Here is a 17706-nt window from a genome sequence, read left to right on the forward strand (position 1 = left end):
TGAATACTCCCAAAGAATAAGTCCAAATAAACCAGATTTGGACACTTATATGTGTATTCTTCACGTATTCTCGCCTTCTTCCTCCAAGGGGCTGGTACTGTGGCACTGTGGGTTAAGCTGTCCCCTGCAGCGCCGGCATCCCAGAGAGGTGCCTGCTTGAGTCCTGGCTGCTCCGCTTCCAGTCCAGCTGATGCACCTGGAAAGGCAGCAGAGGATGGCCCAAGTGCTTGACCCACTATCACCCACCTGGAGACCCAGATGGAGCTCCTGGTCCCTGGCTTCACACGCGCCCAGCCCCTTATGTTGCAGTTATTTGCAAAGCGAACCAGAAGATGCAAAATTTCAATAGCTGCCTTTCAAATGAAATGAATAATTTTTAAAGTGTCCTTAGTATAAACTTTAAAACGAATCCTCCAGCTCACATGACGCTGACCTCAGGTGGACAGATGCTCAGTGCCCACCCTGGCGGCATGTCCGGGCCTGGGAGTGTGACCCCAGGAGGGCAGGGCGGGGCCAGGACCACATGTAGCAAGTGGATTCATCCTGACTTCCTTTAGAAGTGACTCACTCACACACCCTGCCATGTTGCTTCAGCTAGGAGAACCCAGCGACTGGAGCCCCTGCCCGGTCACATGTGGCCATCCCTGGTGCCCACATCCCGAGGGCAGCCGATCTGCATAGCGTGGTCTGAGCACCCCGAGGCCTTGTCCTCCCGGCCATCTTGTCATTCACAGTGTCACGATGCCCTCTTCCTTGACTGTGGGCCTGCGTGAGGCAGAATTTCCTCCATCCACTTCAACAGACAAGAGAACGCAGAACAATGCAGGACCTGGCCGGCCGCTCTCAAGCCAGACAACAGAATGCTGGAAACGCGTGAACAATGCCCCTCTTCTTCCTACAGGATCCTTCTGCTTTGGAAAACATGGTTATTTCCATTAAAAAAAAAAGATGTTGTCTGTAGTACATATGGGCAAGCATGGGAACCAGGGCGGCAGGGGGCAGGCCTGGTGGGGGTTATTGTGGGTTGCCCCGACTAGGTTGCAGCTCCCACTGGTTTATGAGAGGGCCGAGTGTGTGGCGGGCAGAATCAGGCTGGACTGCAACACCCACTGGTTCGTGTGAAAGACAGGGGTGGAAACAGAACCAACCCAGCAATTGCAACCAGGTGATTGGGGCAATGAACTGTGCCGGACCCTGTACTGGCAAGCACACACAAGGGACCCCACAGGATCACCTCAGACAAAGTTTCTTTGGGGATTTCCCCAATCAAACTGCCGGACTCAGAATCCTAACCATAAATAAATAAATACATTGCAGGTTCCCTGGTCTGACCATGGAGTGCAAGCGTCAGAGCCGAGCCTCCTCAGTGGCCCAGTCGGAGCAGTGGACAGCATGTCCAGGTGCACAGGAGGATATGGCAGTCCATCGGAACCTGTAGAGGACCTCTGGTACCACACAGAGGATGGAGGACAGAACAAGCCCATCAACTGCCCCAGTCATGTGTTGGCAGTGAAAATCTGGGCAAATGGAGACTAGAGGGTAGTCAGTGTCAGCCAATGGATTCTGGAACGATTTATCGTGCTTGGTTGGCAAGCTTGGCAACAATTCAGAACTGCTGAACTATCAAAACCACTTGAGCAGGACCCTCAGAACATACCCCACATGGGGGACCGGGATGGGCAGGAGGCTGGGTGGGGCTTCTCCCTGTATCTTCCCCCTTACCCCAAATACAGAACAAAATAATAATAATAATGTGGAAACAATGGTCTTATCCACTTCCTGTAGCCCTTGACCCTTTGTGCATTAATCAACTATGTGAAGATTGTCAAAATAAAATGATCACAAAATAAATAAATAAACAAATAAATAAAATGTGTTCTTTAATGAGCTGGGGCCTCAGCAAGTGGTTAATGCGCTCGCAGCCACATCAGAGCGCTGGGTGCGTCCCAGCTCCACTGCCCAGCCAGCTCTCTGCTGATCGAGCACCCTGGGGATGCCACACCCCTGGCTCATCCTGGCCCAAACCCAGCTCTTGGGTCATTTTTGAAAAACCACAAGTTGGGAGACCTGAGTGTTTGCATGGGTCTACCCTTCAAACAACAAAAAAAATTTTTTAAAAGTTCAATGTTATTTTACGTCACCACGTAATGAGCTTATTCTTGCTATTTTAAATGAACAATTCAATCAGATCCCAGAATAACTATCAATAGGGAATGCCTTGGGGTGTGCATTGCAGGGCAGCAGGGGACCCTACTGCTTAGGATGCCCACATGCCACACTGGACGCCAGCCTCCAGTAAGGGGTCACTCACATGGGAGACCTGGAGGAAGCTCCTGGCTTCTGGCTGCAGCCCAGTCTAGTGCTGGCTGTTGTGGTCATTTGGGGAGTGAACCAGAAAATAAAAAACCTCCCTCTACTTCTGTACCCTACCTTACAAATACATATCTTTGGGGGAAAAATATAGATAAATATTCACAGGCAAAAAAAAAAAAACAACTAGAAAGACATCCACAAATGTTAACACAAATGGCCTTTAACAAACAGTACGTTAAGGCACTGGCACAGACAGGGAGGGGGAGATCTGTCCACTGGTCCACCACCCTAGATGCCTGGGCCAGGCCTCCATTCAGAACACAGTCCAGGTCTCAGGGATACTGAGCTGCCGTCTCCAAGGGTGCCATCGGCAGGAAGCACAGCCAGGACTCGAACCCAGGCCGTGTGTGATGCGGCTTTGCCAACTGCCAGCCCTTGGTCATTTCAACCTAGTCTTTTATCGGGGGCATACTTTCCTTTGCTACAGTAAGAGGGCTGTGTAGGGGGCTTGCTGGAGAAGCAGCTCCTGAAGCATGTGGTCAGACACTGACTGCGTACCCTGCTTGGCAAGTCCCACACACGCACAAGCACGCAAACGCTTCGGAGGAGTCCTGTAGCAGTGGCCTGTTTACGAGCTGCTCAGACCTCTTACACCAAGTTACAACACCCATCCTGGAGACCCTTTAGGGAGACAGCTTTGAGACCCGCCCAGGCCTCCAGGGACCCTCAGAGCTGATCCTCACTTCAGGCCACCTGAGCCGCCCTCTCCTGCTCTACCAGGATGTAGCATAGCTAGAGATGTCTGGGCGACAGACGTGGTGGCATGGCAGGCTAGCTCTGGCTTCAGTGCTGGCTACCCTTCCCAATCAGGCTCCCTGCTGATGTGTCTGGCAGGCAGTGCATTTCGCCACCCATATGGCTCCCGGCTTTGGCCTCACCCAGACCGGACTGCTGTAGGAATATGGATGAAAGACGCCCTCCCCTCCCCCCTCCCCTCTGCCTTTCAAGCAAGTAAATCTAAAACATAAAGGTACTTCACAGTTACACTATTCTTATTTTGGTGACATATCTTTATGAAAGTGTAGATCATACAGATTTAGGTACTTGCAAAATCCAAAGAACAGGATTCAAGAGCAATTCTGAAATTACTGGGTAAAACCACGAAGGGCACCTGACCAACCCCTTCAACCTGCAGGACTCCCAGAGGAGGAACCACCAGCCACATAGCTCCCATGGGGTAGGCACCTGCCCCTGCCCGGCCTCTCCACCCAGAGAGCCCGAGAGGGAATGGGGAAAGGACGGGCCCCTTGCCCTCCTTGGCTCAGCACCCCATCACTCAGGGCACCCAGCCCCACCCTCGTGCCCTCTCCCTCCGGGGTCCCTCTCAGCCCGTGCAGAGCCTGGAAGGCCTAACAATCCCCCAGAGCCGCCTCCGGCACAGCACTGAAACAGCTAACAGAAAAGGACAGCCACCACTCCTGGAGCTCCTCCGTGAGCCCAGAGCACAGCGGCCCCAGGGGTCCTACCGGCAGAGCTGGCTCCGCAGCCCGCCCGAGGCTCAGGCAGCTGGGGCTCTGAGAAGCAGGCCTGAGGCTCACAGCCAGATGGCCCTGGCCCCAGTCCTCGCCCACTTTCCCTCTTCACCCCAAGAAGCCTGCCGTGCCTCCCCTAGGTCCCCACCAGCCAGCAAAGGTGCCCATAGCCTAAGTCAAGGGGCTGCCACGCCAGACAGCATCCAACCAGCATGGGCTCCCCCGGCAACCGGGGTCTGCCCGATCCAGCTCTGCCCACCCCCTGATCTCCCGAACAACATGACTGGCCTCTGGTCGTGGCCAAGTGCCCTTCTCCGTCCTCACTGACCTCCGCAATGCACATGGAAGACCAACGTGACTTTTAACACCTCCTCATGTTGGCAGTCCCAGCCCAGTCCTCCAGGAACCCCAACATGCCCAGGGCTCCCACAACAGAAGGCAACAAGGACACAACCCGGACTCTTCTGCCGTGGCTTTTCTTAAGCTGTGCTAAAAATAACAATAATAAACTCAAAACCTTTTAAAGATAGAATTCTTCTAGAGAAAAAAAATGGGGTTCACAGACTACCAGTTGAATAAGCAAACACATTTCATAGGCTGAGGCGTGAGTGACCACTCTAAACCGCATTCCAGTACGTATTAACATGTGGTCAGCACTGAGGGTACCAGAGGCGGGCACCACAGCCTGCCTACCAGCCAGCGAGCCACAGCCTTGGGTGACGACAGCTCACAGCAGCCCGGTGCCATCTGTGTAAAGGACAGGCAGAGATGGGCAGGAGACCCAATCAAAGATAAGGAAAAGGAGGAGCTGGTGACCCGGCTAGCCTGCTCTTCACTGTGGTTATCTGTTAAAATATTGCACCGAGTCACACAACACCCTTTCAAAATGTTGAGGCTGGTATTGCGGCATAGAGGTAAAAGCCTGCACCTGCCATGCTAGCAGCCCAGATGGACACTGGTTCGTGTCCCGGCTGCACCATTTCTGACCCAGCTCCTCGATGACGCACTTGAATAAAAGCAGTGGAGGACAGTCCGAGCGCCTGGGCCCACGCTGGGAGGCGATGTTCCCAGCCCCCAGCCTCCCAGGCAGTGCAGCAGTACATGCAGAGTCTCTCGGTCTCTCTCTGCCTCTCTGTAACGCTTCCAAATAAATAAACCCCCTTTTTCTTCTTTTTTTAACGTAAAAGGCCATCAGAGGTGGAATGATAAAGTGATCCCGGTGGCAGATGTTGGGCACATGTTCCAGCGAAAAGGTTTCACAATATCAGCTTTCACGATGAGTATCAGTGATGCTCAGCCAAGCAAGACGGTCTCGTCCACCCGCCATGGGCTTTCTGAAGCCCAGCCGAAAGAGAATGTGTCACTCGTGTGTAATGAACAAGGGGCCAAGGTCGCGTCCACAGAACTCGGGGCCTGGTGACCCAGATCCCACCTGTCCAGCATTAGTGAGAAATGGAAGGCCCAGAACTCAGAACAGGGACCCGTGTCATGGCACACAAGCTGAGCCACAGCCTGCAATGCTGGCACCCCACGTTGGGGTGCTGGCTCAGGTCCTGGGTGATCCAGCTCTCCACTGATGCACCCGGGAAGGTGGCAGAAGATGGTCCAAGTACTTGGGGACAGAGATCCCGGCTGCGGCCCAGACCAGCCCATCATTACAACCATTTAGGTAGTGAATCACTGGGCGGAAGATTTCTCTCCCCCTCTACTCTTAAAACAAAAATTTTTTTTTTCTAAAAAATTAAAAGAAATAGGGCTGGCATGATGGTTTAACTGGTTAATCCCTTGCCTGCAAGCACCTATATCCCATACGGGCGCCATTCTTGTCTGGGCTGCTCCACTTCCCATCCAGCTCCCTGCTTAGAGCCTGAGAATGCAGCAGAGGATCAAACCCTGCACTTGTGTTTGGTGACCCGGAAGTAGTTCCTAGATCCTGTCTTTGGATCGGCTCAGCACCAGCTATTGAAGCCACTTGTGGGAGTGAACCAGCAGACGGATCTGTCTCCCCTTCTGAGTATCTGCCTTCCCAATATAAACAAATAAACCTTTTTTTTTTTTAAAGATTTATTTACTTTTATTGGAAAGGCAGATACACAGAGAGGAAGATCTTCCATCCGATGGTTTACTACACAAGTGACCGCAATGGCCAGTGCTGACCCTCCAGGTCTCCCATGCAGGTTGCAGAGTCCTGAAGCCTTGGGCTGTCCTCAACTGCTTTCCCAGCTACAGGCAGGGAGCTGGATGGGAAGCGGGGCTGCTGGGATTAGAACTGGTACCTATATGGGATCCTGGTGCGGTCAAGGACTTTAACCGCCACGCTATCAGACCTGGCCTGACAAATAAACCTTTTTTAAAAATTAAAGACAGGGCCCGGCGCAGTGGCGCAAGTTGTTAAGGTCCTCGCCTTGCACGCCCGGGATCCCATATGGGCGCCCGTTCTAATCCCGGCAGCCCCGCTTCCCTTCCAGCTCCCTGCCTGTGGCCCGGGAAAGCAATTGAGGACGGCCCAAAGCTTTGGGACCCTGCGCCCGCGTGGGAGACCCGGAAGAGGCTCCTGGCTTCAGATTGGCATAGCATCGGCTGTTGCGCTCACTTGGGGAGTGAATCATCGGACAGAAGATCTTCCTCTCTGTCTCTCCTCTCTGTATATCCACCTTTCCAATGAAAAAATAATAATAAATGAGAGACTACTGTTAAAAAAAAAAAATTAAAGACAGGGCCTGGCATGATAGCCCAGCAGCTAAAGTCCTTGCCTTGCACGTACCAAGATCCCATGGACGCCAGTTCTAATCCCAGCTGCTCCATTTCCCATCCAGCTCCCGGCTTGTGGCCTGGGAAAGCAGTCGAGGACGGCCCAAAGCCTTGGGACCCTGCACCCACATGGGAGACCCAGAGGAGCCTCTTGTCTCCAGGCTTTGGATCAGCTCAGTTCCGGTCATTGTGGCCACCTGAGGAACGAATCATTGGGTGGAAGATCTTCCTCTCTGCCTCTCCTCCTCTCTGTATATCTGCCTTTCCAATAAAAAAAAACAAATATATTTTTTTAAAAAAATTAATACTGAGAACAGCTGTGGGTCACCTGCTAGATGTCCCATCATTTTTATATCCTCAGCCCAGTAGTAGTAAGATCTACAGAAAAAAAAAAAAAAGGAATTCCAGTCAGTGTGCTTCGCAACCTAACAGCAACTCTGACAAATGCCTAACATGCATGGGAGAAAAAGGGATTAGGAGTTATCCGGGAAGTAATGATTTCTGTCATCCCTGTTACCAATGGGAAACTGGCATCAATTAGTCAAGGTTTTCTGCTTTGGTTTGCAGTTTCTGAGAGTGGGTGCTTGGCTGGCTCCCCAGATGGTCACACATGCAGGTGGAGGCAGAGCTGGGAGCTCCACCCCGGTCTCCCACCAGGACAGCAGCAGTTCACCCAGACCCACCCACTGCTGCCTCCTGGGACAGGACGTCCGGGTTGGGAGCCACGGCCATGGAGAGAACTCTGGTACTCCAACAGGGCACATGGACGCCGACTGACCACTGCCTTCCCAGGAGCCAAAGCAGCAGCAGGGCGGGAGCCCAGGCTCTGACGACAAGGCCAGCGTCACCAGTGACTGAACCTGCTGAGTTGTGCTGCTGGCCGCCAGGCGGGCACTCTCCCCAGCCACTTTCCTTTCTTTCCAGGGTCACCTGCGTCATGACCACCCAGGCAGCGGGCGTGGAGGGAGACTTGGGCCACCGGTCTCCTCTACTCAGGTGGCCTTTCCTGCGGACTTTCTTCTCCTGTGTCCGTCACTGGCTGTCCCCAGCACAAGGCACTGACTGGCTCGCCCAGCAGCTCTCCTGGTGGCCTTCCTCCGAACCTGCCCCGAGCCGCCTGTCCTGGGCGCTACACCCGTCCTGCAGCTGTCTTGCCCACTCCGACTAGGCCCAGGGCCATCTCTTCACCGTGGGCCCTGCAGACCCTGTTTGCTGGTCCCAGTCCGAGGCTGAGCTGTCACCCTCTGCAGCTGGGGCTGTGCCCTGGGCGGGGACCCCCGTTAGACCCGGGCAGAAGTGGCCTCCAGGTTCCAGGGCAGCACTGAACCTGCCTGAAAGGGGCTGCCTTTCTAAAACCTGCAGCTACCTTGGAAAGTGGCATCACTTCCTCAACACGTTTTTTTGGTGATAAGTGACTAAAAAGTGTGCTTTGTTAGAAAGTATATTGTTCAGTCTGTTTCTTTTAAATTTGTTCCTTGACTAACTGTTCTTTATTTAATCAGTCTTCAATCACTACCTGAAACGCTTAGCACTATGTCTTCAAAGTGAATTTGGAATCAGTAAAGTGAATGTCATGTGCTGAAAACCCAGCAGGCATTTGCCACGAGCTCTCTCTCATCCTTGAAGCGATTTTTTTAGATGCTCCTTTATTCTAAAACCACCTGGAGACTCTGAGGGTCAAACATTTAGGTCGAAGACAGGACACTTTGGAATGGCACGTGGTCATTTCCAGGGGCTGTGATGGTGTCACATACAGCTCTGCCCCTTGTCCTGCTTTCTGGCATTACCTGGACTCCCCGAGCCATAAGTCATCTTGTGTGTATCCAGGAAGTGACTGGTGGCTGGCGGCCTCTCCGGCAGCCTCAGGACGGGGCTGGGTCGGCAGAGACCAGGAAGGGATGCCAGGGTGACAACTGCAGGGCACGGACAAGGACTTCAGGGCACTAGCAATTGGTGACATCACCTGTGCAGAACCTCCATAAAAAACCTCCAAAAACCCTCCCAGACACAGTTCAAGGAGCACCCAGCCCACTGCTCAGGGAGCACCTAGAATCAGCTCAAGGAACACCCAACCCACTGCTCAGGAAGCATCCAGCCCACCGCTCAGGGAGCACCTAGAACCAGCTCAGGGAGCACCCAGTCCACCGCTCAGGGAGCACCTAGAACCAGCTCAGGGAGTATCCAGCCCACAGTTCAGGGAGCACCTAGCTCACTGCTCAGGGAGCACCCAGCCCACCGCTCAGGGAGCACCCAGCCCACCACTCAGGGAACACCCAGCCCACAGTTCAGGGAACACCCAGCCCACTGCTCAGGGAGTACCCTGCCCACCGCTCAGGGAGCACCCAGCCCACAGTTAAGGGAACACCCAGCCCACCGCTCAGGGAGCACCTAGCCCACTGCACATATGCTCCAGCTGCTATAGTCATCTGGGGGATGAACCAATAGAGGTATTGGTCTCCTTTCCACCATTTCTGTTGCTCTGCCATTCCAATAATCCTTTAAGAAAAGAAACCAGAAAAGAGAAAAGCCTAAATTGACTAATGCTCCACCTCCCACTGCTGGTATCCAATATGGGCAATAGTTTGTGTCCTGGGTGCTCAGCTGCCCATCCAGCTCCCTACCTGTTACCTGGGAAAGTAGCAGAGGCCGGCCAAAAGCCTTGGGACTCTGCAGCTGGGTGGTAGACCAGGAAGAAGCCCCTAGCTCCTGGCTTCAGATCAGATCAGCTCAGCTTCAGTCACTGAGGCCATTTGGAGAGTGAACCAGCAGATGGAATATCTTTCTCTCTTGGTCTCTCCTTCTCTCTGTAAATCTGACTTTCCAATAAATTTTAAAAATAAATTTTAAAAGAGAGAAAAGGAAAGGCTGGCATTGTCCAAGTCTCCCGCAGTACTCAAGTCATCACCCACTGCCTTCTCAGGCACCTCAGCAGTGAGTTGAAATTAGAGCAGCTGGAACACGCCAGCCAGTGGACTGACCCACTGTGCCACAATCCTGGCCTCAAAAAAAAAAAGGTAATCTTTTGCCCTAAACAATCAGTGAAAGTTGAGCTCAAGGCCAGTTTAAAAAGCAAAGGGTTCAGTAGCTGCTCTTATTACAGGAGAGTGAGGCTGCTCCAGATGGCTGATGGGTTACCATTCATGCCTGACCAAAAAGGTGATCAAGGAAAGCAGGGGCCGTCCCAGCCAGTGCCACCGCCCGCGCCTCTCCCTCGGGGAGCCTCCAGCCGGCTGTGCAGGCTTCTGGCAGGTTCTAAACTCGGCTACTTTGAGGTAGCTCAATCTTTGCCAAGAACCTTTAACAACAAAAATGCCGTGGCAACAGATCTTGGGAGGATGTTCAGTCTATCTCATCACATCCTAAAGCTAAATGAGCAAAAATAAACTTGCAACATCTCACTCCTAGGAGGTGGCAAGCTGGGGGACCTGGGCCTCTCACTGTGACATCCCAATGTCACCTCAGAGGGGGTCACGAACCAGTGCAAGGACATGACGCTCGTTACACTTCCACCAATCCTGGACCCAACAGTCCTGAAGCCTGACCAAAATCTGAATTTTTAGAGCAGGCTCACATTTTCAATTTCAATGAAGTCACAAGATTTCTTCCAGCAACCCCTACCAAACCAAAACCCAGAAACTCGAAGTGATGACCCAGACCTCCACCACACACAGCCTGCCAGCCATTTTCCCGTGATTCCCTGCGTGACCCACTCTTCCATGATGTCCAACTGCTCTGAAGCAGTTAACAAAAGCAACTCAATCCTCTGTTTTTCAGTTCCTAAAATGTTAACAAAACTCAGGTTCCTCGCTACATTTATTTCTATCTGAAAGGCGGAGAGCTAAAGCAAGCTCTCCCATCTCCCGGTTTCACTCCTCAGACGCCCATGACAGCAAGGGCTGGCCAGGCAAAAACCTGGGACCTCACTCCAGTTTGCCCCCGAGTGGCAGGGCTCCAATCACAGGGGGCATCACCAGCCCCGCCAGGTAGAAGCAACAGCTGTGTCACAACTGAGGCCCGAGAGGTTCCGTGCTGTGGTGCCCGACCTTCACCTGCCGGGTGAACATGACCACTCACCCCCACACCCGCCCCACGCTGGAATACGCTGTGGCCGGTCCCTCAATTGCATGGCAAGCTCTGGGTACCGATGGGGCATAGGCACCAACAACCCCCCCCTCCCGGCCCTCCAGGGCCATACATTCTGCTGCAACAATGTTTGTCTAGGAAGGCCGATCCTAACCAGGATGTGGGTGAGAGAAGAGCAGAAGCAGGGCAAGGCGATTCCGAGGTTTGGGAGAGGGATGACATTTCAAACCACAAGGGGAGGACAGCCCTCCCAAGAAAGGAAAAGTAACAGTGATGTGACACTTCCCTGTGTGCCTCTGGACCCCTGGAAGCTTCCTCCGAGGCTCTGTTCCCTTGTCCGCTTCCGGGCGAGGTTTCCCAATGCCCGCCCAGGGAGAAGCAGGCCCCGACAGCTACAACCCTGCAGGAGTCTAGTCCTTCTGGTACTGCAGGTCACCTGACTGCTTTCCCAGCTTTGGGAGAACTACAGCTACCATTCTCTGCCATGGTTCACACAGGCTCTTCACCCTGCTCATCCAGGTCAGACGTGGGAACAGCAAACAGGGCCCATGGTCCCCACAGTGGCCAGAGAAGCCGCAGGCGCTAGCTGTAAGGATCGCCCTTGAAAACCGCTCCACAAATCGCCCCTTTACGGCGAAAACACAATAGCAGTATTTCAAAATAGTAGCGTTTGATGCAGTCTTCGTGAAAAATCCAAGGACGCCAGTGAGTTCAGGCTGAAGACAGCTTTATTTCCAAGTACTGAGGTACTACACCTGTACCAAGGAAGGCTCGGCACATCCGAGCACACGACAACACGCTGTCACGTGAGCCTTCTGCCGGATCCCCACAATTAAGGCGTTCAGTCGTGCACATTTATGCTGTCTCATGATCACTAGTCAAAATCCTCACACAGGGACTAAGGGAACCGGCAAGCAGGAAAAACCCCAATTCTAACGAGATGTTCTTGGCAAGATCCTGAATGAGCCCCCAAATCTCTAACCCACGCACATATTTTTAAGACATGTGAGTTTTCCCCAGCAGAACCTGGAGACCCCCACCCCACATGCGGCAGGAACACCGCAAGTTCGACAGAACTTTTCCAAAATGCAAGGGAGAGCGCCGCGGCCAGACACTTCGTGGCCGAGCTCTGAATGCTAGCAATCAAACCTCAGACAGGAACAAAAGCCACATCGCCTCCCTGCCCTCCAACTTGAGGACACCAGGCTTCCCCCTCCGCGAGCCCTGCCCAGTGGGGGCTTAAATGCGTCCAGCACGGAGACCCTCCCAAGGCCGCTGGGCACCCATCAATCCTCCTCCTTAAAACCCTTGACAGAAAAATCCGAGCAGGTTCAGGTTTGCCGTGGCAGGCACCTGGATCAGCTCGCTCCAAGAGAGGCCGAGGCCAAGGTTTTCGGCTTCGGGATCCGCGGAGCGGAGAAGCGAACCTCTGCAATGCGTAAGCTTTCCACGGGCAAGACTAGGCAGCAGCCGAGCCCACGCAACATTTCAAAAAAAAAAAAAAAGGTTAACCGCGTGCAGGTTCAAAACCACACAGCATCACTGATCTTTCCCCAACCCCCAAGAATCACTGCTTGCCGCCTAAACGCAAGGTGATTTCGCACTGATTTTGCACCCGCGGAGCCCAGGCGTCCGAGGGGCTCCCGGTGGCCGCGGTGCCCACCGAAGCCTCGCGCGCCCACCTTCGCCGCCTGGGAACCCGCGGCAGCCGCGGACGCCGGCGCGCCAGGTGGCAGCGCGTCCGCAGCCCCCGCCCCGCTCGCACCTGGGGGTGCAGGGGTGGGAGGCGGGAGAGAAGTTTCTGCCTTCGGGCATTGGGGAAACAGAGGGCCATCTCAGGGACCACTTCGGGGAGGCGCGGGGGCGTCCAGGGAGAATGCGGGGGTGCCGGCTCTTATGTAAGCCCCGCAAGCCGGGCGTGCGCCCCACCCCCGGGGGGCCCTAGGGAAGAGGGCCTGCACCCCGAGGCCCTCGAGCCCAAGGCCCAGGAGCCGCGCCCGGGCTCCCTCCCTCTCAGAACCCCGGTCCCCCGCTTACCTCGCGAGGCCCAGACGCCGCCGCCGCACAGCAGCCCGGCCAGCAGCAGCCGGGCGGCCGGGGCCAGGGCGAGCGCAGGGCGGCGGCGCAGCATCGCTCGGGCTCCCGGCAGCCGCGGCCGGCGCCCGACGCGGGAGCGGCAGGGAGGCGCGCGGGGACGCCGAGCGGGGCTGTGGCGGGAGCGGCGGGCACCGGGGTGCGGGCAGGAGCCGCCGCCGCGGCCGCCGTGACGCTGGGGCCGCGCGCTCGGCCGCGGGCGCCTCCTCTGCTCGCGGCAGCGCCTCGCTGGAGGCTGCGGCGGCGACTAAGATGGCGGCGGCGCTCTCTCTCGGGTCCGGCGAGGGTACCCGGCCGGGGGCGGGGTGGCGACGGGCGGGGCGGGGAGGGGAGCGACGGCGGGCGCGCGCGCGGGCCGGCGGGGAGGGGCGGGGATGTGCGCGCGCGGGGTGGCTCCCGGCGGCGGGGAAGGGCCTGGAGGGGCCTGGGGGGACCGCACCCCCGGCCCGGGCCGCAGACCCAGGACACTCTACCCACGGGCGCCCGTGGGCTCGTGACACCAGGCGCACCGGACCTGGGGGCGTCAAGAACTTGGGCTTTCTTCCAGCCTGCACCCCCGCGGAGCGCAGATCTCCCAAGGGAAGGTGCCTCCGCGGGCCCGCCAGGATAGTGAAAGGTGTGCAAGCAGCTGAGGCACCTGCCGGTACGGCCTTGGCTTGCCACGCTATGGGGGTGGGGGAGGAGGTGCGCGTCCCCAGGGAATCTGCCGGGGCCTTTGAAGGTGGCTTGTGTGCCTGTTGGATCTGCTTGACTTTCACACCATGCGACAAACCGAGCAGGCCCAGGGTGTCCCCCAGGGACCTGTGCAGTCCTTCCCTCTTCCTGCGACCCACCTCCCCGCAGCCGGGTACCTGGGGCAGACCCACCCTAGAGAAAAGCACTGGAGCGTCAGTGCACAGGCCCTGGGTGTTGGGCAGCACTGGGGGCTTCACTCGGCAGCGAGGAAACTGAGTCGCAAAGGAGCAAGGACCACCTGAAGACCAGAAAGAGAGCAGCAGCCCTTCCCCACCGAAGGCCTCCAGCTTCGTGACTGTGGCTGGAAGGACTGCCCATGGGGCTGGGGGCCAGCTTCTCCCAGACAGGCCTGCTGCAGTGGGGGCGCGGGTGGGGCTGTGTGGGAGCCAGCTGGGCTGGGGCTGGGGAGGGCAGGCAGCGCGTGGGGTCAGGTGAGGAGCCTGGGTCACAGGGGTCTGTGTGGGGACCAGGTCACAGGGACAGTTGAGGGTCTTGGGATTGATCCTGCTGGCAACTGGAAGGCAGAGAATGGCTGGGCTGGACCCCTCAGGACAAACACCCTCTTCCCCCTACCTGGCAGAGTCTCCCCTCCCCTGACTGTCCCCCTGGGTTGAGTAGGACCAGTGGCCCCAAGCTGTACCCCTCCCGAGGTCCCTGCCCACTCACCACTCCCTGCAGCCAAGGCTTTGAGGTCCACCCTCCCAGGCCTTGAGGTTCCCTGCCAGCTGGCCCCTGGGCACAAGAGGTGGGCTCTGTCTTCCTGCCAGGGCACCATCTCCCAGCACATCCTCGCGAGCCTGCCTGCAGCCTCGGGGTGTGTCCTCCTTCCACAGCCTCTTCTCACCTGCTCTAACCAGACAGTGGGGGCTTTGTCAGCAGTGCTCCTCCCTTCTGTGTCCTAACAGCAAGGACCCAGATGGCACAGTCAGATGGCACTGGGCTGGACTTGTGGCTCCCACTGTGCAAAACGACCTTGGACAAGTCAGGGAACTGTCTGCAGCTCCTTCAACACCTGTGAAATGGAATAAAAGCCTGTGCTCCAACACCCCCAAATCTGGTCAGAAGAATTCCTACAGCTGCCTCGAAACTGGGTTCCCTCACCTGTCACCAAAGGCCTCGGGAGTGCCCTAGGTTTCAACACCCACTGCCCAGAGTGGAGAGAATTCAATGATGCAATTAAGGTGCCTCCCCAGCCTGGTATACACATCCCAATGATACAAAAGCACTCTATCAAAACACGGGGTGGGACTAAGTTCCTGGCCGAGAGCGCACAGCAGGTACTTGGCGAAGCTCAGTGATGAACCGAATGAATTGTTAGGTGAGGGCTTTCTCATGATTACCGAGCCGACACCGCAGAGGATACTGCTGGATCTGGAAGGTTCCCCAGGCACCTCTGCGATTTACAAAACATTAAATCAGAACAGCAGAATCTCCAAACCACCTCTGGGATCAGGAGGCTGGCGCTGAAGGGAAGATGTAATGAATTCAGTTCCGTTAAAAACACAAACAAAAGCTCTTCAGTGCCTGCAATCCCAATCCGCCTCTCCTCACCCTCGCAGCCCCGTCCCTTAAAGAAACAAAGAGACAAGAAGGGCCCAAGACAGGTGGGGCAGAAGACAGGTGGCTGGTATACTGTGGGCACCCTGGCGGGCTGAGAGTGGGTACAGCTACCAGGCTCAGCCATGGCCCCGGCCATGCTGGCACTTGTTGGGGTTAATCTTCAAAGTGGCCCTGGAGTGGGCATCAAGGGGGACAGAGGCAATGGTTGGCAGAGAGGCAGGGCTGATCCCCGCTGAACAAGCCACTAACACGGCAGCAGTGTCCAGTGCAAAGGGGACAGTGCGAGTGGGGCATCACCCATGCCCATCCCTTGCCAGGAGGCGGCAGCTTTGTGAGCTGGGCAAGGGAAATTTGAACTTCCAGAGACCACGGGAGCACTGGAGCCAGCAGGTGGGGAGGACACAGGGCAGGTGTTGGAGGAGTTGTGCCTCCTGAGCCCTGGATGAAGCTCTTGGCCACAATGGGTAGAGCCCTACAGCATCCAGGAGCCAGCAGTGGGGGCAACTTTCCTTGTACATGTCTCACAGCTGAGGCAAACATCAGATCTGCTCAAATGCATTGCTAGAAAGTAGGACTGCTGGGATTCCATCTCGTGTGTGTCTGAACCCCAAAGGGTGCCTCTCCCCGTCTGTGAAGATACGCACCCTCCCACCCCAGCCACCCAGACTCCCCAGCTCTCAGCAAGCCTGCTGCACACCTCAGAAGGCTGTGCCAAGGCCAGAATCTTCAAGAAATCTGATCACAAAGCCGGGCAGCTGCCAGGACCAACCTCACAGACCCCTGCAACCCCAACTGGTGGGAGGTGTGGCCCCACTCGACCTTCTAGTGACTGGGCAGGGTCACTTCCTTTCCGTTAGAAGGCATAATTAGGGGCTGTGCTGTGGCACAGCGAGCAAAGCCACCGTCTGTGATGCCAGTATCTGATGTGGGCACTGGCCCGAGCCCCGGCTCTGCTACATCTGATCCAGTTCCCTGCTAATGGCCTGGGAAAACTTGGAAAGATTATGCAAGGCCTTGGGCCCCTGCGCTTACGTGGGAAACCCAGAAAAAGCTTCAACCTCCTACCTTCAGATCGGCTCAGCTCTGGCTGTTGCAGCCATTTGGGAAGTGAACCAGCAGATTGGAGATCTCTCTGTCTCTCCTTTGCTCTATAAAAATCTGCCTTTCAAATAAAAAAAAAATCAATAAGTCTTTAAAAAGGGGAGTAGGTGGGTAATTAATCAGAGCCAAAGCTTGGCCGAGGAGCAAGGACCCTGACTGGACACACCTGGGCTCCAACCCATGCCTACCAGTTTCCCTCCTCTTTCTAAAGTTTAATTGTGTCCTCCAGTTATATAAGTTGTGCCAGACTTTATCTGGAAAGCAAGATGTTCAGAAAACCCTAACTCCCTCCCTTCCTCCTCCCGTTCGAGGTCCTCCTCCCCACCCCCGTGTCTGTCTGCCTCAGCTTTCCATGGGGTGTTTGTCTAAAGGCAAGCTCATACTTGTAGACAATGTTCTCTTCCCTTTTTTTTTTTTTAACAGTTATTTATTTATTTTGGAAAGTCAGATACACAGAGAAGAGAGACAGAGAGGAAGATCTTCCGTCCATTGGCTCACTCCCCAGCGGCCACAATGGCCAGAACTGAGCCAATCCGAAGCCAGAAGCCAGGAGCTTCCTCCGGGTCTCCTACACAGGTGCAGGGTCCCAAGGCTTTGGGCCGTCCTTGACTGCTTTCCCAGGCCACAAGCAGGGAGCTGGATGGGAAGCAGGGCTGCCAGGATTAGAACCAGCACTCATATGGGAACCCAGCATGTGCAAAGTGAGGACTTAAGCTGCTAAGCTATCATGCCAGGCCCTCTGTTCCCTTTCTTAGACTCAAAGCAGCAAATCATACTTGTTGCATTCTGGAGAAGGTGCCCCGGCAGCAAGCAGACATGGGTCCCTGCCTTTTCTTAGCTGTGTAGTTCTCCTTTGGCCCATGCTGCAGCGGCTTTAAAAAAAAAAAAAAAGATTGATTTCTTTGAAGGTCAGAGTTACACAGAAAAGGGGTAAGTGTGAGGTAAGTGTGAGAGAAAGACAGAGATTTCTGTCTGCTGATTCACTCCCAAAATGGCTGAAAATGGTAGGAACTGGGCTGACCTGCAGCCAGGATCCAGGAACCGGTAGATCTCCCACCTGGGGGCAGGGCCCTAGCTCTCGGGCCATCAGCTCTACTGCCCTCCCAGGCACCTTAGCAGGGAGCTGGATGGGAACTGAAGCAGCTGGGACTAGAACCAGTGCCCACAGGGAATGCTGGCGTTGCAGGCGGTGACCGCCCCAGGCCCTGCTGCAGGATGTTTCCCTAAGTCCTCTGACATGTGAGAGTGCTGTGGTGAGCCTTTTCTGTATGTTGACCATTTGTGCCACATTCCGCCTCTGTGGTCTTGGGTGAGGTCCTGGACTTCTCCAGCCTCAGCATGTCCATCTGTTGAATGGGCACAAGGGTAGCTGTGAGGAAGGAACACAAGCCAGTAGCCACAGAGCTAAACATCCGGGTCTTCCCTTAGGTCAGCGTGAGTGAGCGTTTGCCATTACTGTCATAGCCTGCCAGTCTCAGCCCCAAGTCTGAGCCGTCCTGGCAAGGGCGGGGGCGTGCTACAAGGAGGTGGTCCCCAT

General features: G+C 55.5%; 1 protein-coding gene across 1 annotated transcript in view; it reads right to left on the reverse strand.

The window, feature by feature from the left end:
- CLSTN1 (calsyntenin 1) overlaps window positions 1-12862 on the reverse strand; it is a 51559-nt gene extending 38697 nt beyond the window's left edge. The window contains exon 1 of the mRNA XM_040987872.1: window positions 12717-12862. Coding sequence (XP_040843806.1) covers window positions 12717-12810 — 94 coding nt within the window. The 5' untranslated portion in view covers window positions 12811-12862. The remainder of the gene's footprint in view (window positions 1-12716) is intronic.
- Window positions 12863-17706: the final 4844 nt, after the last annotated feature.

Source organism: Ochotona curzoniae, unplaced genomic scaffold, assembly GCF_017591425.1.
Source record: "Ochotona curzoniae isolate NIBS_2020 unplaced genomic scaffold, NIBS_Ocur_1.0 contig_4792, whole genome shotgun sequence".
Taxonomy (NCBI): domain Eukaryota; kingdom Metazoa; phylum Chordata; class Mammalia; order Lagomorpha; family Ochotonidae; genus Ochotona; species Ochotona curzoniae.